The sequence below is a fragment of the Ranitomeya imitator genome, chromosome 2 (assembly GCF_032444005.1).
Source record: "Ranitomeya imitator isolate aRanImi1 chromosome 2, aRanImi1.pri, whole genome shotgun sequence".
In the NCBI taxonomy this organism is placed as follows: Eukaryota; Metazoa; Chordata; class Amphibia; order Anura; family Dendrobatidae; genus Ranitomeya; species Ranitomeya imitator.
This window is the reverse complement of record NC_091283.1, coordinates 793,908,446-793,931,424: the sequence shown is the minus strand read 5'-3', so window position 1 is coordinate 793,931,424 and position 22,979 is coordinate 793,908,446. Positions and strand designations below refer to the sequence as shown.

At 45.1% G+C, this 22,979-nt stretch overlaps 1 protein-coding gene across 4 annotated transcripts in view; it reads right to left on the bottom strand.

Moving 5' to 3' along the window:
- SH3PXD2A (SH3 and PX domains 2A) overlaps positions 1-22,979 on the bottom strand; it is a 350,853-nt gene that overhangs the window by 93,901 nt on the left and 233,973 nt on the right. For all 4 annotated transcript variants that reach the window (XM_069753686.1, XM_069753687.1, XM_069753685.1 and 1 more), the window contains exon 6: positions 16,558-16,586. In XM_069753686.1, coding sequence (XP_069609787.1) covers positions 16,558-16,586 — 29 coding nt within the window. The remainder of the gene's footprint in view (positions 1-16,557; positions 16,587-22,979) is intronic.

The following is a 22,979-nucleotide window of genomic DNA, read 5'->3' as shown; positions in this document are numbered from 1 at the left end:
AATGTCACAACATGTAGAGCCATTGAAGGGGTTCAACACATAATGGGGACCGATTTCTACACGTAGAAAGAGAGAAACTCTGTAGATAATCCAGGACTGGATTCATTTGCTTGCACCACCAATATTCCCAAAAAACCCCAGATACTTTTAGATTTCTCCTAGCTAACAAAAATCGCATGTGCCATTTACCTGATGACGGTGGGAGCAGGAGTTGTACAAGTTTCCAAAAATCTTGTGCTGCAATCTTCAATTTGCTGAGAACTGTCCTGACCTAGTCCTGCTCACACACAGCTCTCAGGATTAAAAAAAAAGGATCCGACCATTGACACCCGACACAAAATGAACTAAGACCACAGACCTAAAAAAACGTTGCATTGCTTTTAATTTTAAAATACTGTCACTCTTCCCAACCTTCTCTATTCTTATCCGAGAGAATCACATCGCACTCTGATCAAAGTGTGATCTGCATAGTCATCCTGATTCTCTCGAGTAGGTCAGGGTCACACTTGCGAGTGCAGTGCGAGAAACTCGCGTGAGTCTCTGCCGCTGGCATTCGGGAACGGAGCGTGCGGCTGCATAGAAATACATGGAGCTGCATACTCCGGTCCCGAATGCCGGCGGCAGTGCCGGGTATTGATGTGAGAGACTCGAGCGAGTTTCTCGCATTGCACTCACAAGTGTGACCCCGGCCATAAGAGAATACACGGTCATCTGCACATAGCCTCAACATTCTGATCAAACCTGTCATCCGAGTCCAGTCCAATGTTTTCCACAGACTCAATGACTTGCAAAGCGATCCGGGCATACAGCAATTTTTTTTCCCTCAGACCGTCATGATCTGTGGAAAAATTCTGACATGTGCAGGGCTCACTACATAAACATTGGTCCAGGTGCAATCTGATGTTTTGTTGGATCGCGCTCAGACTGAAAATACGGTCGTCTGCGCCTCCCCTAGGGCAGGTTCATAAACTGTAACATGTAAATCTGGCCTTGCAGACCTATGCTCAACCTCTGTGTGCAATCAATTCACAAAATACACGTAGCTAAATACCAAAGTCAGGGGCATGCAAAGAAATCCTGGGCCCTATAGAAAAGTCCCCTTGTATACCCAGCAGGGAAGAAAGCAACCCATCGGTTTTTGGAGATTATGTTGACATTCACTAAAGCATCTAAGGGGTTAATCAGATCGCAGCATCTACTGGTGGGTGCCTACTGTATAACGCAGCCAGCATCGGCATGGTATGGAGCGAGCTGAGCCTTCATGTCGGGAAAAATGTGTGGACAACATACAGTAGACCAGGCCGTTTACACCCAGCCCACCAACACAAAGACCCTATAGCAGCTGTGCGGTCTGCTGTCATTGGTAGCATGCATCTTACCAAAACGAGTAAAACATACATCTGCCCTTCACGACTGCCTAAATCCTTCTTACCGGAGAATGGAATTCCATAATGATACTATATTTTGCAATTTGGAGATTCACATCAAGCTCCTAATAAATTCCACATAGGGAATGAAAGATGCAATGTATTGGGATTTATATAGAAGGCTTTATGTAGAAGTAATTTTAATTGTACCTATACTTTATTACATTTTTTAATGTGGGGTAGGCACTGAAACATTCTACAGATCAGTGGGGTCCAGGCTCTGAGACTTGTTGGAAGTGAGAAGGCACAAAGTTGTATACAGGTTAATAGACTTTATATGGAGCCCATACACTGCTCGGTGAACATACTCAGGATCTAAGCACTAAGGGCATGTCTTTTGAATGATTGGAGTCTCCAAACTTAGAGCACTACTGATCTGCGGGTCATTTTGACATACTAAAAGGATATACTCAAGTTTGGAAGTTATCCCATGTTCTTAGGATTGCAGAAAACTTCCTGATCGCTAGGACCATCAACGATCCCGAGAACTTTGATCATGTGCACTGCCACTCCATTCATTGTTAATAGTACCACCAGAGGAAGCAGAGCACTGCATTCAGATGTTCTTTGGTGTTCCTGTCAGAATTAATGAAGCGACAATGCTCATGATCGACCACCATTCCTTTCAAACAGAGCTCTTCGTAGATTCTTAGGACCAGTGGTTGGAACCTCAGTGGTCGGGAAGTTATACCCTATCCAATAGATGGGGGATGATTTCAAAACTTGAGAGTACTGCATTAAAGTGTAGGTGTACTGTAAAGTTCCTGGACTCCAATACAAAATCTGTAACAGGGTTCATCACCTACTATGTGTATTTGGACCCCCCTCAGAGCCTACAGCTATAAACTGTATTCTACAGGTAAAGTTTTCACTCTGCAAATGTTCTTTTACTCATCCACAGGATAGGAGATGAGTTTTTGCCCACTCTCCCAATAGAGTGTTATTGGAGCTGTAGCGCACATAAATGTCCTTTCAGTTCTATGGGACCAGAAGTGAGCAAGTGTGACCACCGCTGCCATAAACAGTGAATGCAGTGGTAGTCACACTTGCACTAAGTCACCATTCACATGAAGGAGACAGGAACCCCATTCTTGGAACTGGTGAGGGTGCCAGCAGTCAGACCCTTACCGATCTTACACTTATCACTTAACCCGTGGATAGGTGCAAAATGTTTTTGATAGGATGACCCATTTGAGCTAGAAAAAGACTCAAGCATAAAAACAACATTGTAGTAAAGTGCTGCAGGGGATGAAAGATGAAAAGTGATGCATCTCGCCTGGCCCCTCGTTCTGTGCATCACTTTTTACGTCAACTTCCTGTTCCATTTATTGGACATGCTTTGTCCATATGAGATTTTGCTATTTCACAAAACAAACCACACAGAGAATTATTTACCATAATTTCCTGGCAGCTGATCCGGGAAAACACAGAGCAGAGCTGTAGTACAATATGTTAGAAATTAAAGCCTCCATGCGTGCTAACCCTCATCTTTATTCAAGATATGAAGCTGATATCGAAATGTTATTGTGTTCCTCCGACCACGTTCTCCATGTGCATTATTGTTATGCTGCGTCTGCATATCCCAATCTAACACCAATTTTATACACAACAGGCAGCTGTTTATTCCCTTAGGGGTCCATGCACAGAATATTGACTTGTGCAGACAGGGAGGCAAATTGTAGCCCTAAAAATACATATTATGGACCCCTTATACTCACTGCAGCCGTATTGTGCCCGTTAGAGGACTGCATTTTGGGAAAGAATTTCACTGGAAAGGTGTTCACAGAGTTTATGGAGCAGAAACCCTGCCATGATTCACTCATAGAATGTTAGAGTTGGAAGGGACCTCAAGGGTCATCATGTCCAACCCACTGCTCAATGTTGGATTCCCTAAACCATCTCAGACAAGTGCCTGTCCAGCCTCTGTTTGAAGGCTTCCATTGAAGGAGAACTTATCACCTCTTGTGGCAGCCTGTTCCACTCATTGATCACCTTCACTGTCAAAAAGTTTTTTTTTGAATATCTAGTCTGTATCTTATCCCTTTCAGTTTCACTCCATTTTATCTTGGGTTTCCATGTGCAAATGAGAATAAGGATGATCCCTCTACACTGTCTGTGACATGCCTTCAGATACTTGTAGAAAGCCATTAAGTCTCCTCTTAGCCTTCTTTTTTGCAAGCTTAACATTCCCAGATTCTTTAACTGCTCCTCGTTGGACATAGTTTGCAGTTCGCTCACTATCCTGGTAGGTCTTCTCTGAACTTGCTCTTAGTTTTTCTCTGTATTTTTAAAAATGTGGTGCACAAAACTGTACACAGTATTCCAGATGTGGTCTGACCAAGGAGGAGTGGAGGGGGATAACTATTTCTCATGACCTAGACTCTATGCTTCTCTTAATATATCCCAGAACTGTGTTTGCCTTTTTTACTGCTGCATTACACTGTTGACTCATGTGCAGTCTGTGATCTATTATTATACTTAGCCTTTTTCACACATCCTGTTGCTTAGTTCTATTCCTCCCATTCTGTAGATGTTATTTTCATTTCCATTGTCCAGATGTAGAATCTTGAATTTCTCCGTTAAATACCATTCTATTAGTAGTTGTCCATTGTTTAAGCTTATCTAGATCCTTCTGAATCCATGCTCTGTCTTCTCAAGTGTTAGCTATCCCTCCTAGCTTTGCATTGTCTGCAAATTTGATTAGTTTACCTTCAGTTAAGGTACCGTTACACTAAACGATTTACCAATGATCACGACCAGCGATACGACCTGGCCGTGATTGTTGGTAAGTCGTTGTGTGGTCGCTGGGGAAACTGTCTTCAACGATGCCGAATGTTGTGAATTCTGTTATCGAACTCCCTCCTGTGGTCATGAATGGTACTTCGGCGAGTTCTGTCCATGGACTCCCTCTGGTGGCTGTGAGTGGAGCTGCTGGTTCTGAGGTTCCTTCCACAGGTGACCTAGTTTATCCTTTGGCTGGCTGCTCTATTTAACTCCACTCAGATCATTACTCCATGCCAGCTGTCAATGTTCTAGTACTGGTTCAGTTCGCTCTTGGATCTTTCTGGTGACCTGTCTACTCCAGCAGAAGCTAAGTCCCTGCTAGTTTATTTGTTGTTCATTGTTTTCTTGTCCAGCTTGCTATCATGATTTTGGCTTGCTAGCTGGAAGCTCTGGGATGCAGAGTGGCACCTTCGCACCGTGAGTCGGTGCGGGGGTCTTTTTGCACACTCTGCGTGGTCTTTTTGTAGTTTTTTGTGCTGACTACAAAGATACCTTTTCTATCCTCAGTCTGTTTAGTAAGTCTGGCCTCCCTTTGCTGAAACTTGTTTCATTCCTGTGTTTGTGACTTTCATCTTAACTCACAGTCAATATTTGTGGGGGGCTGCCTTTTCCTTTGGGGAATTTCTCTGAGGCAAGGTAGGCTTTATTTCCTTTCTCTAGGGGTAGTTAGCTCTTAGGCTGTGAAGAGGCGTCTAGGCAGAGTTAGGTACGCTCCACGGCTATTTCTAGTGTGTGTGATAGGATTAGGGGTTGCGGTCAGCAGAGCTCCCACTTCCCAGAGCTTGTCCTGTGTTAGTTTAACCATCAGGTTATTCCGTGTGCTCCTAACCACCAGGTCCGATATTTACACTGGTTACCATTGTAAAAGTAAAAAAAAACAAACTACATACTCACATTCCGATGTCTGTCACGTCCCCCGCCGTCAGCTTCCCTGCACTGTGTAAGCGCCGGCCGTAAAGCAGAGCGGTGACGTCACCGCTGTGCTCTGCTTTACGGCCGGCGCTGACACAGTGCAGGGAAGCTGACGCCGGGGGACTTGATAGACATCAGAATGTGAGTATGTAGTTTTTTTTTTTTACTTTTACAATGGTAACCAGGGTAAATATCGGGTTACTTAGCGCGGCCCTGCACTTAGTAACCCGATGTTTACCCTGGTTACAGGTGAACACATCGCTAGATCGGCATCACACACGCTGATCTAGCGATGACAGCGGGGTGATCAGCGACCAAAAAAAAGGTCCTGATCATTCCCCACGACCAGCGATCTCCCAGCAGGGGCCTGATCGTTGGTCGCTGTCACACATAAAGATATCGTTAGCGGGATCGTTGCTACGTCACAAAAAGCGTGATATCGTTCCAATGATATCGTTAACGAAATCGTTATGTGTGAAGGTACCTTTAGCTTAATTAGATCATTTCTGAAAATGTTGAACAACACATTGGGCCAGGACAGAGCTTTGTGGTACCCCACTTGAAACATTTTTCCAATTGGATGTGCAACCATTTATTACCACTCTTGGAGTAGGATCACTGAGCCAGTTATGAATCCACCTAACTGTAGCCTTGTCAATCCCATAATTGTTCATTTTTTCAATAAGGATAGTATGAGATACTTTATCAATTGCTTTGCTGAAGTTAAGATATACTATATCTACCACATTTCCCTGATTCACCCAGTCAGTATTTCCATTATAGAAGAAAATTAGATTAGTCTGGCATGACTTGTTTGCTACAATCCCATGCTGGCTCTGATTAAAGGGAACCTGTCAGCAGGATTGTACTGAGTAACCTACAAACAGTGTCAGGTTGGCGCCGTTATATTTATTAAAATGATACCTTGGTTGATGAAATCCTTCATGTGGTTGCTGTTTAATCTTTATTTTCAGTTTTCAGTTAATGAGATTCTCGTGCTCCGGAGTGACCTGTGAGCGGGCCTGTCTTTATGTCGTGCTAACATATTCATACTGATGGCTTATGACAGGTCACTGATCCCTCATTGACCTGCACCCTATTTTACTTACTGAATATTATATGTATTGAAAAAAAAATCACCTTCAGCATGCAGGCACTGGTGCTGCAGCATGATCACGTGTCTAATATGTTTATTTAATTTTAATTATTTTATTGTTGACATAAAATTATTCAGGAAAAAAAAATTCTGTCTCAAAATGGCGCCGGCAGCACCTGCGCAGTAGCATTTATCAGCGATCCGATAGATGCTACTGCACAGGTGCCGCCAGCATCATCTTGCTAGAGAAAAAAAAATTGTCTCCACTAAGATGGCGCTTGTGGCGCCTGCGCAGTAGCATCTATCGGCGATCCAATAGATGCTACTTCACAGGCGCCACAATCTTGCTAGAGGAAAAAAAATTGTCTCCACCAAGATGGCGCCAACAGATGCTACTGCGCAGGCACCGCTGGCGCTACCTTAGTTGAGACAATTTTTTTTTTCTCCAGCAAGATGGCGCCGGCGGTGCCTGTGCAGTAGCATTTATCGGATCGCTGATAGATGCTACTGCGCAGGCGCGGCCGGCACCATTTTGAGACACAATTTTTTTGTTCTGAATAAATTAACATCAGCAAATAAAATAATTAAATGCATATTATACATGTCCTTGCCTGCTGAATGTGTTTTTTTTCAATACAGTGAGGGATCAGTGACCTGTCAGAAGCCATACAGATGAATACCTAATTAGAGCACCACATGAAGACCCCCACAGGCCGCCCCGCAGCACGAGAATATCATTAACTGGGCAGCACGGTGGCGCAGTGGATAGCACAGCAGCCTTGCAGCGCTGGAGTCCTGGGTTCAAGCCCCACTAAGGACAACATCTGCAAAGAGTGTTTGCGTGGGTTTCCTCCGGGTACTCCGGTTTCCTCCCACATTCCAAAGACATACTGATAGGGAATTTAGATTGTGAGCCCCAACGGGGACAGCAACGATAATGTATGCAACCTGTAAAGCGCTGAGGAATATGTTAGCGCTATATAAAAATAAAGATTATTATTATTATTAACTCAAAACTGAAAATAAAGATTAAACAACAACCCCAAGGTGGATTTCATCACACAAGGTATCATTGTAATCAGTACAACGGGGCTGACCTGACACTGTCTGTCTGACTGTGCACAATCCTGCTGACAGGTTCCCTTTAATTATTATATTTTTCTCCAAGTACTTGTTCATGCTGTTTAATTATTTGTTCAAAGATCTTTCCTGGTATAGAAGTAAGGCTCACGGGCCTGTAATTTTCTGGCTCCATACTGTTTACTCTATGAAAGATTGGGACAACATTTGCCCTTCTCCAATCTTCTGGGACTTCTCCTGTTCTCCAGGATTTTTCAAGGATTCTTAGCCCTCATAGAACTTGTAGAAATCATTTGTAAACTCATAGTTTATGAATTCTTTGTTTTTTGGAGAGTTTCTGCTCCAAAAACTTAGTTAACATGCGTGCCAACTTTTTGACATTCTCTCCTGGGAGAATTAGGAGGGGATTTTTTGAAAGCACGAAGTTGTACCTTTGCAGATTCCTTTTAACACCTCTTTTGATACCAAAGTACCACAACCTAAATAAGCATGATTATATGCAAAAAAAGGTTTCTACAGTGCCTGGAAGATTTAACAACAGTTTTTCAAGTCCAAAAGGGCTTCTTTTTTTTTTTAAAAAAAGCCTTTTGGACATTTCCAGGCAGTATGGCCTTTGATCTTTGAGTCCTGTTTATGAGTCTTAATCCAAATAAAATACATATAAAAATGTCATATCTGAACATGAACAATTCCCAGGCGCGTCACCTAGACAATACTTAATGCTAAAATAGTTTTCCAAGCAATGAAAATTATCCTAAAAAGGACTGCGGATAAAATGATGAAATAAATTATACTCACTAACAACATTCCTAGTCCTGTTCTGATGCTCATATTGTCTCTGAACTTCCTGATCCAGTCCTCAACACACCGGAAATGTCCAAAAGTCCCTGCTCAGCTGATCACTGGCCGCAGTGGTAACCCATCTCATCCAATGACTGGCTGAGTGGTCATTTTTGGCCATTTACAGTGTGTCAAGGAAAGGACCATGATGCTCAGACCAGCAGGAACTAGTGCAAATGAGTATCAATTTTTTTATTATTTTTACCCCTTATGAGCCGCTTTCATTGCCTGTACTGTATCTTCCACTATAAATAACACTTTGCAGTGTAGATCTAGATATGAGCTATTTAATAAGCTGGGTAATGTTCGGGAACCCATATATTGGTAGCTGTCAGATGAACGATGGTTCGGACAATCGTTCGGCCTGAAGTTATCTCTCTGCTACATACACTCACATAGCCGAGTTCTCCAGTATTCTCTATGAGAGAGCGCCTATCAGACTCTTCTGATGGCGGCTAATGTCACCAAGAAAAAAGGAACGGCAGTCTCAAATCAGACATGCCGAATCCTTATCTCTCCCTACATCATTTGTAAGGGTTTAGTGTGGAGGCCCTTATACATGTTAGATTATCGACCGATATGAATGGGTTTGTACGATGTTATAATGTGCATGGGGCCTTTACAGGTTACATCATGTATGATACCAGAACTGTACTGTGAAAGCCACTGGCTTTTCATTAGTTGTGATCTCACAACCATCCTGGCTGGTTTAACCCTTTGCACATGGATGGTGATCACAAATAGTCAAATATGGGAAAAAAAAACAAGGCTAAAATAAAGGGCTCTCACCTATAAACATATTGCAATCATAGAAAGTTAGAGATGGAAGGGACCTCATCGGGTCCAACCTCCTGCTCAATTCAGGATCCACTAAACCATCTCAGACAGATGTCTGTCCAGCCTCTGTTTGAAGGCTTCCATTGAACGAGAACTCACCACCTCTCGTGGCAGCTTGTTCCACCCATTGATCACCCTCACTGTCAAAAAGTTTTTTTCTAAGATCTAATCTATATCTTCTCCCTTTCAGTTTCATTTCACTGCTTCTCGTGTTTCCATGTGCAAATGCAGATATTTGTAGACAGGTATTAAGTCTCCTCTTAGACTTCTTTTTAGCAAGCTAAACATTCCCAGATCCTTTATCCATTCCTCGTAGGACCTAGTTTGCAGTCCGCTCACCATCCTGGAAGCTATACTCTGAACTTGCTCCAGTTGTTCAATCTTTTTTTTAAAAAGTGGTGCCCAGACCTGGACACTGTAATGACCGCAAATACGTCTTTTAACTGACCTGCGATATAGGAGAATAGCCTCCCCATACAGGTGACCATACAGTAGCTATCTGCTGTACACTATAGCTGACAACTTACTGCATCAGCCATGATCTGTATTGGCACTGTCCATATGTGTTTAACCCCTTACATGCTGCTGTCAATAATGACTATCATATAAATGGTTAACAGAGTGTGGGGGCTTCTTCCTATTTATCCCTATCAGCACCCTCAGATCATGATTGTGTGGTCCTGATGTTTACCATGGCAATTCACGAGCAAATAGCGGCCTTAAGGTACCTTCACACATAACGATTTCGTTAACGATATTGTTGCTTGTTGTGACGTAGCAACGATATCCTTAACAAAATCATTATGCGTGACAGCGACCAACGATCAGGACCCTGCTGGGAGATCGTTGGTCGCTGGGGAATGATCAGGACCTTTTTTTGGTCGCTGATCACTCGCTGTCATCGCTGAATCGGCGTGTGTGACGCCGATCCAGCGATGTGTTCACTGGTAACCAGGGTAAACACCGGGTTACTAAGCGCAGGGCCACGCTTAGTAACCCGATATTTACCCTGGTTACCATTGTAAAAGTAAAAAAAAAAAAATACAGTACATACTCACATTCCGATGTCTGTCACGTCCCCCGGTGTTCCCTGCACGGATTGTGTTAGCGCCGGCCGGCCGTAAAGCAGAGCACAGCGGTGACGTCATAGGGGTGGAGCCGCATATTCATTACTGTTAGAAGCGGCACCACGTGACCGCTCATACGGGAGAAGGTGCGGCGAGGACAGGATGCTGCGAGGGAGCCGGGTGAGTATTTTAGTAACGGGGGGGGGGGGGGGGAGAGGGGGGAAAGGGTGTCGGAGGGGGACAGGCTTTGGCGACAGGGATCTTTACTTTAAACACGAGGACAAAAAAAAAAGGATTTTTCATATCTTCTTTCCAGCGAATGATGCTGGAGAGAAGATATGAATGGCGGCTTCAGCACCAGATGCAGGGGACAGCGCTTATCTCTAGCGCTGTCTCCTGCACGCTCCGTGTGGTACCCAGTCGGCCGCACGTGTGCCACACTGATGTACCACGGGAGCACACGGACACGGATAATTCCGGTACCGATTTTTCCGGTACCGGAATTATCTGGACGTGTGAGACTGGCCTTACAAAAATTCTAAGACACTAAAAAATCCGCTCTGTCCTCCCTTCCTTCTGTTTCATCTCAGCCCCCTAATCTCTTTAGAGGTTATAAACTTTTCAAGATAACCACTTATCTCTTTCATATTGATAACAGAAACAGAAAAGTGTAGAAAAGTATTTAAAAAACACACATGAATTTGGTGAAATGAACGGAATACTACAACCCAAGGCAATAAAACACTGAAATATGCAAGAATACATCAAAGATATTTTAGCTTTAGTTCAGTTCTAAAAGGGGTCACAGATTTAACCAAAATGATTAATGTTGTAGGAGGAACGTTCTATTCCACTAGATGGTTTTACCAGGCACAAGTGGAGCATAAACCTGCAAATATCATCAGAAAAAGTAGAAGTTTAACCTCTTCCTGCACTGTCGCAAACATTTTCAGAACACTTATGGCAAGTGCCCCGGACTGCTCCTTATGTATTGCTCATGGGGGAATAGCTGTGAATCACCATTTACAGAGTCATAAACAAGGCAACTAAAAAAAAAGTGCATGAAAAAAAAAATATTATTTTTGTTTTCTTTTTAAAGAATTCACTTTTTTTATTACTGCTGTTTTTGTAATGCTATACATGTTCATTTAATAGAAATGTGTATATAACCCTATTAGGCTACGTGCACACGTGCTCTGGTCTACTGCGGATTTTTCAGCAGTGGATTTTATAAATCTGCAGGGCAAAAACGCTGCATTTTTGCTGCAGATTTATCGCGGATTTACCGCGGTTTTTCTGTGGATTTCACTGCGGTTTTACAACTGCGGTTTTCTATAGGAGCAGCTGTAAAACCGCAGCGGAATCCGCAGAAAGAAGTGACATGCTGCGGAATGTAAACCGCTGCGTTTCCGCAGCATGTGCACAGCGTTTTTTGCTTCCCATAGGTTTACATTGTAATGTAAACTTATGGGAAACTGCTGCGGATCCGCAGCGTTTTCCGCATCGTGTGCACATAGCCTTAGTCTATTCAAACAATACGGATCCATAATCCACAAGTTCTAACAGTGCGGTCTCAGAAGTGGCGCTGTGCTGCCTCTGCGATCTGCATATCATGCAGTGGCGTAATGTGGGAGGGGCACAGGGGCGGTAACGTTGGGCGCTATATTCTGGAGGGGACATGGCACTAAGGGGGCATTATTACTTTTAGTACAGTCAGATTACTGCGGACGCCAGCAATGGAGGAGATGGAAAAATTAATTTTTCCATGTTCCCTGCACCTGTGCTAAGATTCTTTCAAGCGAGAGTAGCAGATCACACTAAGTGACGCCTAGATCAGACAGAGTTTGATCCGAGTGTCATTAGCAGATTCTCTTGCACAAGAGAACATACACTCCTGTGATCCCGGCCTTAAGGGGCTCTCAGGGAAACATTATTTCTGGGTAAGTAAGCACAATATGTGCCCGGAATAATGCACTGCATGTCCGTCTCTGCGGGTGAGCAGTGGGCGTCTGTGGACGCATAGTAGCCTTGGCATTTCTTGAAATCTCATCCACTATGCTGTAACATCTGGACGCTGGACAAGTACGCAGCATCCAACCCGCAGCGTTTAATGATCCTGTGCAATTACCCTCATCCTATCATGTGCGATACTAACTGCTGAAAGGTATAGTGACTGTGATCTGAGCGCTGCAGTGACAATATCATGACTGTTCCACTAAGATCTCTCTAAAGACCAGTGAGAAGCTCAGCACCTACAGAAATGGAGATGCAAGCTGTCCTTGGTGACACTGTCCACATGTCGGTATCACATTGCAGTCACCAACAAAATGGCGCTGCACTGTGATCCTAAATTTAATTCTCCCGCACCTTTTTGCGAACGCCCAAGAATCATGAGAGCAGATCCCACCTACATTTGGGCAGTTGTAATTGTGAGCTAGTATTACACTAAGCTTTAAAGGGAACCTGTCTCCTGAATTTGGCGGGCTCTGCTAACGGTCTGATGGGTGGTGTTTTCTGTTCTTTCATGCACCCCTTCCTTTCCCGCTGGCCGCAATATTGTCTTGAATTTGATTAGGTTTCATCCGTAGTACATGCGTCCGCAATGCAATCTCGCCTTGCGCACACGCAGTATGCTTTGACCAACTGCGGGCAAAGCCGAAAAGCATTAGTGCGCATGCGCACTATGCACACAGCGAAATACCTCCGGGACATAGTGCGCCGGCGCATGCGGGACATAGTGCGCCGGCGCATGCGCACTAATGCTTTTCGGCTTTGCCCGCAGTTGGGCAAAGCATACTGCGCGTGCGCAAGGCGAGATTGCATTGCGAATGCATGTACTACAGAGGAAACCTAATGGTAATCCTGATTGACCTAAAATAGGAAAGGTTTATTCTGATTTCATGTCAGATATTGAGAAAAACATGCAGATGTGTCTTCATATATAGTGTATGTAAACTTCTGGTTGCAGCTGTGTATATACCGTATATATACACACACATTAATGCTTTACATTTTATCAATTGCTGAACATTTTGGGAGGAGTGACAATATATCGGATTGGTATCAGAGTGGTGACGTCCGTCTGGCTGATTAGATACCAACTAACGGTACCTTCACACTAAACGACGCTGCAGCGATCCAGACAACGATCCGGATCGCTGCAGCGTCGCTGTTTGGTCGCTGGAGAGCTGTCACACAGACCACTCTCCAGCGACCAACGATGCCGGTAACCAGGGTAAACATCGGGTTACTAAGCGCAGGGCCGCGCTTAGTATCCCGATGTTTACCCTGGTTACCATCCTAAAAGTAAAAAAAACAAACGCTACATACTTACCTACCGCTGTCTGTCCCCGGCGCTTTGCTTCTCTGCTCTGGCTGTGAGCGCCGGGCAGCCGGAAAGCAGAGCGGTGACGTCACCGCTCTGCTTTCCGGCCGTTGTGCTCACAGCCAGAGCAGAGAAGCAGAGCGCCGGGGACAGACAGCGGAAGGTAAGTATGTAGCGTTTGTTTTTTTTACTTTTAGGATGGTAACCAGGGTAAACATCGGGATACTAAGCGCGGCCCTGCGCTTACTAACCCAATGTTTACCCTGGTTAGCAGCGAAGACATCGCTGAATCGGTGTCACACACGCCGATTCAGCGATGTCAGCGGGAGAGCCAGCGACCAAAGAAAGGTCTGGCCTTCTAGCCCCGACCAACGACATCACAGCAGGATTCTGATCGCTGCTGCCTGTCACACTGAACGATATCGCTAGCGAGGACGCTGCAACGTCACGGATTGCTAGCGATATCGTTTAGTGTGAAGGTACCTTAAATGAAGTGAGTGCAGCTTCCTGACATTAGTAGAGCAGATCTATGACTAATACAGGGATAATATAGTACAAAGCCGGCGCACTCATAATGACCATGCTGCAAGGTTAGGATGGGCGCAGGCTACAGACCGCCACAGTAATATCTGTATAGTCATGAAAGGAAGTTCGATGAGAAAAATGAAAAAGATCCACATTAGTGCAGCCAATATGGAGGACGCTGTCATTCCAAACACAGTGAGTAACATCTGGATTCATGGTTCTGGAGCAGTGAAAGTCTGTGCCACCATCACGGGAATGAGTCACAGGGTGCAGCCTGGCGGGGATGATGTGAACACTCATGAATCTCTAATCTACAAGACTAATTTTGTTATAAATAAGACTAAACACTGCAGATCTACCAGTACTCAGAACGCTGAGCTCTGTATAACCCCACATACCACTGTTTTGCAGATTTCTGTGAACACTCTGCATAGGCAGAAAGATGCTGATCAGCGTGAGGGCAGGAATACACAGAGCAGTTGACCAAGAGGCACAAAACAGCTAGTCCTGCAGTGATGATAATCTCCTAATGATAAAACATTTATTGAAACACAACACAGCCTATTAAGTGACACATCCCTGTAATCATGGTCTCGGCCTCTACATTATTCTGCTCTCGGATTACATAGCAAAAAAAGCTGCTGACGGATTTCATTTAATGTATTTTCAGCAAGAATGGTGGAAAAATCTGCTGCCAAACATTTCTGGCAGTGGCTTATCTCTACTGAAAACACAACAATCATCCGGCAAGTGTGAGTTTGAAGACCCCAATAAATATTAGATGGTTCCACTGAATTTAGAATGTTCATCCAACTTTTATCTGTTGTGTTTGGGGCTTTAAAGGGGTTGACCGACATTGTTCAGGAATAATCAGTACAGTGCGCTGTTTTATATTCTATGACTTTTTTCAATGAATCTGAGATGGGGCCTCTTAATGAATTTTGCCTAAAAGTTTTAGCAAATGGGACAGATGAGCAGATTTCTGGATTTTTGAGGCCAAAAAAAAAAGTGCTACATAGTATTTATAAATCTCATCAACACAGTGCAAAAAGCTACAAGTGTTCCGGATCTAAAATCCTCAGTATGTCAACTTATGCAATGAATAAAATCTGCAGTAAATTTGTAGCATTTCTGCAATGAAATCTGTAGCAAAACCCCAGACAACTAGGTGCGGATTTATCCATTGTGGACTTCAGTGCAGAAATTCATCAGTGGAACAGTCCAATATATGGAGGTAGCCTAAAGAAGTCACATTACATAAATCCCTATAAGGGCAGGTGTAGACTATCACGTATACACTCATCACAGAGAATCGGGCTGATTATGCAAAACACACTCTAATCATACTCTGATTGGAGTGAGATCATAGTGTGATCTGATTCTCTAGGATGAGGAGAAGATGGGAAAAAAATCTCCACCTTCAGTCGTTCATGAAAATTGGACTGCACTCAGATGTCATCAGAGTGCAGTCCGATTTTTTTTCCACGGACTCATTGATTTGCATGAAGTGAGATCCGAATATCAAATGCAAATCGGGCATGCTGCGATTTTCTCTCAACCAGATTGTGTTTGAGAAAATAATTGCACATGTGCACGGCCCCATAGAATAACATCAGTCTGAGTGCCATGCAATGTTTTGTCGAATTGCACTCGGACTGAAAATACAGTTATGTGCATGGGCCCTTAATGCAAATCGTTTTCACAGAGGGGATTCCCAGATCTGGAGCAACTACCGGTAATTACATTTTCCATTTAAAAAATCTTGTTTTAAACGATGAGCGAATGTGCTGGGATAAGGTGTTATCTCAGCATGCTTGGGTGCTAACCGAGTGATCTTGGCGTGCTCAAACAATATATTCGAGTCCCCGCGCCTGGATGTCTTGTGGCTGTTTGACAGCCGCAACACATGCAGGGATTGTGTGTTTGTTAGTAATGCTTGCATGTGTTGCGGCTGTTAAAAAGCCACGAGACATGCAGGTGCAAGGACTCGAATGTATTTTTCGAGCATACCGAAGTCACTCAGCACCTGAGCATGCTCAGATAACACCTTATCCAAGCACACTTGCTCATTACTACTCATTTTGTACTAGTCACTTAGTAACAGTTCATTCCTGGTGGAATTATCTCTCAGCATGAACAGAGGGGAAATCAGCAAATCCACCGAGCACTTATGAGATTAGGGATCAATAACCCTTTACCATAAGTGTGGCTGCTTTAAATAAGGTCCCAGGACATTACAAGGCGAGGTGAGAGCGCAGTCCATCTTGGTCTATGCTCTCAGAATAGCTGACACTACTGTGCAAAGCTTGGCGCACTAGGAAGCGTCTACTGTGTTACGCAATATTCCCCTAAGGGATGGGCAAGAATGTTAAAAGCTTCCTCAGAAGTGCAGATATTTCACTTGTACGTTCGGAATAAATCAAAGTGTTACAAAGAAATAGAACAAATAGCAATAAAGAGAGAAGGACAAAGTGAGGGATAGGAAGAAGCTAACCCCATAGGAGGCCTGATACATTGTGTCCAGCAGGTAGCATCATATGAGGAGGCTCAGACCCAGGGACACATGGGACAATAATCAGACAGACAGCTACATGCACTTTTACCATTAGAATGCAAAATATTTCATGCAACAGGAGAGGAAATAATAGAAATGGAGATTCTTACCTGATTTACGCTTGGAAGAGCCATAATCCCTAAAAAAGAAACAGCAGCAAATAGACATTATTAGAAAGGCGGTAATGGGGGGCTTCTAAATGCAGGTGCCCCACCCATGCGCTGACTGAAGCAATGCCAGCCGGAGGCACAGAGGCGACTGACAGCAGCATCCAGGCTCCAACAAACAGCTGCTGCAGCCGGAGGAGCATGTGATGGCAGAACAAACCATCCTCATCATCCAGGGGAGGCTGCCGGGGTCCAGCACATCGCAGCAGGCGGCTATCCTCTACAGACACCTGTACGGGCCCACCGCATCCACATCATTCCCTCAATGCAGGGACTTATCACAGGATCCCTAGCTGGATATTTGTGCCTATACTAAAGCCTATGAATGATTTCAGGAGCCATAATGGGGGCATCATTTATTATCATATCATCATGTACAAATAACGGATACGTTTATCGCCATCTCTGTCCGCTATCTGTCCATATGCACAAGAGGAAGTATAAAGACAACAGTATTCCGTTACAAAGCCCCCGTGTGTGTGTTCAGCACATAGAATGCGTTTGCTGTAATAAGCGGATTTAATGTCATTTATATAATACTATTGATTATGCTTCACAGTTCACATCAGTTGTTTTTGTGCATTTTACATAGTTACTTTTGCCTGACCTAAAGAATAACATGTCTTCCCAAATTAATAAACACATAGTAGTGACAGCCACAGTACCCTCATAACAATCACAGCCATAGTGCCCCCATAACAATCATAGCCACAGTGCCCCCATAACAATCATAGCCACAGTGCCCCCATAACAATCATAGCCACAGTGCCCCCATAACAATCATAGCCACAGTGCCCCCATAACAATCACAGCCACAGTGTCCCCTAACAATCACAGCCACAGTGCCCCCATAACAATCACAGCCACAGTGCCCCATAACAATCACAGCCACAGTGCCCCCATAACAATCACAGCCACAGTGCCCCCATAACAATCACAGCCACAGTGCCCCATAACAATCACAGCCACAGTGCCCCCATAACAATCACAGCCACAGTGCCCCCATAACAATTACAGCCACAGTGCCCCCCTAACTATCACAGCCACAGTGCCCCCATAACAATCATAGCCACAGTGCCCCCATAACAATCATAGCCACAGTGCCCCCATAACAATCATAGCCACAGTGCCCCCATAACAATCACAGCCACAGTGTCCCCTAACAATCACAGCCACAGTGCCCCCATAACAATCACAGCCACAGTGCCCCCATAACAATCACAGCCACAGTGCCCCCATAACAATCACAGCCACAGTGCCCCCATAACAATCACAGCCACAGTGCCCCCATAACAATCACAGCCACAGTGCCCCCATAACAATTACAGCCACAGTGCCCCCCTAACTATCACAGCCACAGTGCCCCCCTAACAATCACAGCCAGTGCCCCATAACAATCACAGCCAGAGTGCCCCAAAACAATCACAGCCACAGTGCCCCCCTAACAATCACAGCCACAGTGCCCCCCTAACAATCACAGCCACAGTGTCCCCTAACAATCACAGCCACAGTGCCCCCATAACAATCACAGCCACAGTGCCCCCATAACAATCACAGCCACAGTGCCCCCATAACAATCACAGCCACAGTGCCCCATAACAATCACAGCCACAGTGCCCCATAACAATCACAGCCACAGTGCCCCCATAACAATCACAGCCACAGTGCCCCCATAACAATTACAGCCACAGTGCCCCCCTAACTATCACAGCCACAGTGCCCCCCTAACAATCACAGCCAGTGCCCCATAACAATCACAGCCAGAGTGCCCCAAAACAATCACAGCCACAGTGCCCCCCTAACAATCACAGCCACAGTGCCCCCCTAACAATCACAGCCACAGTGCCCCATAAGTCACAGCCACAGTGCCCCCATAAGTCACAGCCACAGTGCCCCCATAAGTCACAACCACAGTGCCCCCCTAACAATCACAGCCACAGTGCCCCATAACAATCACAGCCACAGTGCCCCCATAACAATCACAGCCACAGTGTACCCCTAACAATCACAGCCACAGTGCCCCCATAAGTCACAACCACAGTGCCCCCCTAACAATCACAGCCACAGTGCCCCCATAAGTCACAACCACAGTGCCCCCCTAACAATCACAGCCACAGTGCCCCCATAAGTCACAACCACAGTGCTCCCCTAACAATCACAGCCACAGTGCCCCCATAAGTCACAACCACAGTGCCCCATAACAATCACAGCCACAGTGCCCCCATAAGTCACAGCCACAGTGCCCCATAACAATCACAGCCACAGTGCCCCCCTAACAATCACAGACACAGTGCCCCCATAACAATCACAGCCACAGTGCACCCCTAACAATCACAGCCACAGTGCCCCCATAAGTCACAACCACAGTGCCCCCCTAACAATCACAGCCACAGTGCCCCCATAAGTCACAGCCACAGTGCCCCCATAAGTCACAACCACAGTGCTCCCCTAACAATCACAGCCCCAGTGCCCCCATAAGTCACAACCACAGTGCCCCCATAACAATCACAGCCACAGTGCCCCCATAAGTCACAGCCACAGTGCCCCATAACAATCACAGCCACAGTGCCCCCATAACAATCACAGCCACAGTGCCCCCATAACAATCACAGCCAGAGTGCACCCCTAACAATCACAGCCACAGTGCCCCCAGAACAGTGACAGCTGTAGTGCACCAATGATAATGGCAGCCATAGTGCCCCATAATAATTACAACCACAGTGCCCCGATAACTGTTACAGACACAGTGCACCAATCATAGTGACAGGCACCCTAAAAACTGCAATACCCCCATTAAAAGTAATAGATGCAGTGCCTCCATAACACGGACACCCACGAAGCCCCCATAACAATGACAGCGATAGCGCACCCAATAACAGTGACAATCATATAGTCTCAAAAGAATAAAGCCACACTGCTCCCCTAAAGAGTGGCAGTCGCCATGCCCCCATAACAGTGTCAACCACAATGCTCCACAATTGGTGGCAGCCACGGTGTCCCTCAAATAACTAACAGCCATAGGGCCCATTCTCTTAGGTGGTCCGGAGGCCATTGGTGGTTCGGTGATGGCAGCCGGGGGTGGGGTGGCCTTGTTGCCTGCCCAATAGCTGGCGTATACAGGTTTATCATCATGTCTGTTACTGCGCAGCCATCAGGGACATATACTGGTACCCGATCCCATTACTGAATAACCCTGGGGTAATAGGCGAGGATAGATTATTCTTGGACGGCGTCCCTCTTTTCTTGACCCTTCCGAACATTCTACGTTACCCCTTCTTCCTCCTGGACACAGGTTTGGTGGAGCGCACGGCACACATTCTCCCCCTCTCACAATCTGTCACTGCTCTGCCTGCCAGAAGCGGGTGTATAATGTGTCTGTGATCTCCCACATCACTACATTACTTTTGTCACCTTCCGCCTGCAGGTACCAGCATACATATAAAGGCAGCGTACAGCAGGACTTTCCATAGGGAGAAACTCAGAAAAACATTTTAATAACAAAAAAAATAAGAAATCATTAACAAAATTAGTTTCAGAATGGTCAATTAATACTTCTACTGGATCTTAGTCAAATGATATCACGATATTCTCGCTATATTAGTAACTCCCTCCTCATTAATGTAGATCTGTATGGAACTTCCAGACTTGGTGCGATCATGGGAATCTTACCAATTTTCTCTAATAAAGGTAAACACTGTAAACTAAAGGGCCATCAAGCCAACTACAATAAAAAATGTCAAGAATAGGGTGACATAATAAAAGAGGAGAATATTGGAAGCACTAACCCCCTTCCACTCCAATACTTCCTGGGTCTGCAAACAATCTCTGTAGCTGCAGCCAATCACTGGTTGCATCAGTGACCAACATGCCACAATTGTGGCCGGTGACTGACTGCAGTGGTCATATGTCTATCAAGATGAAGAAGGACGCACAGAAACCGGCAGGAAGACATGTGACCCCTGCAGCTACTCACTAGCCACAGCAGAGACTAAAATATCACAGCTGTGGCCAGTGATTGGAACTGCTGGCCTTATACATGTGTAACCACGCTTGCGCCCATTGACTTGTTCCTATCCCTTTACCCCCTAACAATTTAATAGGCTACTTACACCACTACTAGACCTGCATGTACCCAACCAACGACATGAGATTACCGCCAGGTCTTCCAATCAGCCTAGATAATGTACCCTAATTCACTACCGACAACCATAATCTTCCCCGACAAGCTGTCATGGAACTTAAGTGTGTTCCTCAATATCTTGCCACCCCAAAGGGAACCACCGCAATTTCCAAGCTATGAGACGAGAATAAAATCTCTTTATAAAGGCAGTTTGTCAGCACAAAATGACTGTTCAAACCAAGCCCAGACCTTAATGCACCCTTGGTGTGGCCAAATAGCTCAGTGCACCTTCCCACCTACTTATCGTCCATCCATCTCTCCACCCTTCTCTCGACCCGGCAAATCCAGAGCTGACAATCTCAGAAGATGAGGAAGGCTGGGATAGATTCAGTGCAAGTAGGTGGGAAGGTGCACTGAACTGTTGGCCACGCCAAGGGTGCATTAAGTGCCTGTGCTTGGTTTGAACAGTCATTTTGTGCTGACAGACTCCATTTAAGGAAAAGATATTCACTAGCTCACACCTGCTATATAACAACCTCTTCAGTATCTTACCCAACATGTATTTGCACATCTATTCTCGTCATTAATCTGATTGGGTTTATTTAGAAAACGGAGTGCCACAAAAAGTGCGCTACTTAGACTTTAAAGGGGCTTTCTGGCCTTATGAATCCTCACACAATAATAATTTTATATCTAAAGTGCCAATATATTGCGCCGCACCTTATATTTCAACAGATCGCGTGCACCGTGCGCTCTGAGGATTCTCCGCTGCCGGCACCAGGAGCGGTGGGCGAGTGACCACAAGCATGCGATTAGCATACACCTGGCTACATACTACATACTAGATTTGTCCATCCTTGTTCCATACACTTGCACTGATTGAGGCTGCGCCCAACTAGTCGGCATGTGACCGCATGTATCCAAACCACACACTGCGCGCGCCGCGCCTGGTGCTGCCGACAGAGAATCCTCAGAGCGTTCCGTCACATATTGCCAGGCGGCAGCCTTTATAAATGAGGTCGTGAATTCTCCGAGTCATCAATATCTGCCCCCATCCTCAATTCCTCATTTAAGGAAAATATCATCTGGGAAAAAAACAAAAAAAACCAAGAAAGTTTTCACGTCTTTTTGTCCGAATGAAAATAAATAGATCTCAGGACTATTGTTAGAAGTTATTGAATAAAGAAATCATGAAACGTGACCCCGTGTCAGGTTACTTCACCTTCTGGTTTGACACAGAAAATGTAAATTTGAAACCGACCCCTGAGAGTTTCAGGAACATCAGAGGCAACGTCTTTTAGTCCTAAAGGAATGTTATTCTGATCCAAGAGTAGATGGAGGCCAAGAATCACTCGGCTATAGGGTGAGTAACGAAGGTAATGTGCACGGTGCCGCGCAGCATGTTGTGCAAACTGTGCTCTTCGCTGGATCGATAAAACACGAGGAACAACAGATGTGTCTGAGCACACACTGGCTCTCAGTGGGTCCCCGTAACCCCACACATGCCGGACAGCTACGATGATCTAGGATAACCTAAATGATGCCGTGCACGTGATACAGGATCAGCATCTGGGTTGCTTTATTATTTGCAGAGCATCTTTTCTGATGGAAAGAAAGTGACAATTTCACTTACTGACCAGCACATTTGCTTCTTTTTTAATGCTCATATTTTTAGAGTTTTGCGGCCATGATGAAAAAAAACCACAAATTCTTAAAGGGAACCGTCAATGGGTACATGCTGCCAGAAAGACAGAATCAGATTGCAGACAAATCAATGGTGATTGCAGCCAGGTAAGTAAAAAAACAACAACAAAAAAACCATTTGGACGTCCATGGCAATCGGTCCGCTAATGCACAGATTGCCCGCGGCTCTCCTGACCTGAGCGTGACAGCTTCATGTACTTTTATTGGAGCGGTCATGCTCGTATTGGGAGACCCGCGGTCAGTCCGTGCATTGCAGTCCGATCTCGGACCGATTTGTACGGACGCCTGAATGAGCCTTTACTCTGATACAAAGAAAAATCATAGACTAAAAATCCAGGGTTAGGGAGATACCTGACTAGTCTAATGTGGTCGGTGGCCAGCTTCTCACCACCCCAATGTTCTTGATTGACAGATCTCTCCTATGTATGTATGTACAGAAGGACCTGTCAACCAACTGGAGCTGGGCAGGGAGAAGTCAGCACATCAGACTGGTAAGGCCTCTTTCACATTTCCTTCGGTACAGGGCCGTCGCAAACCGTCG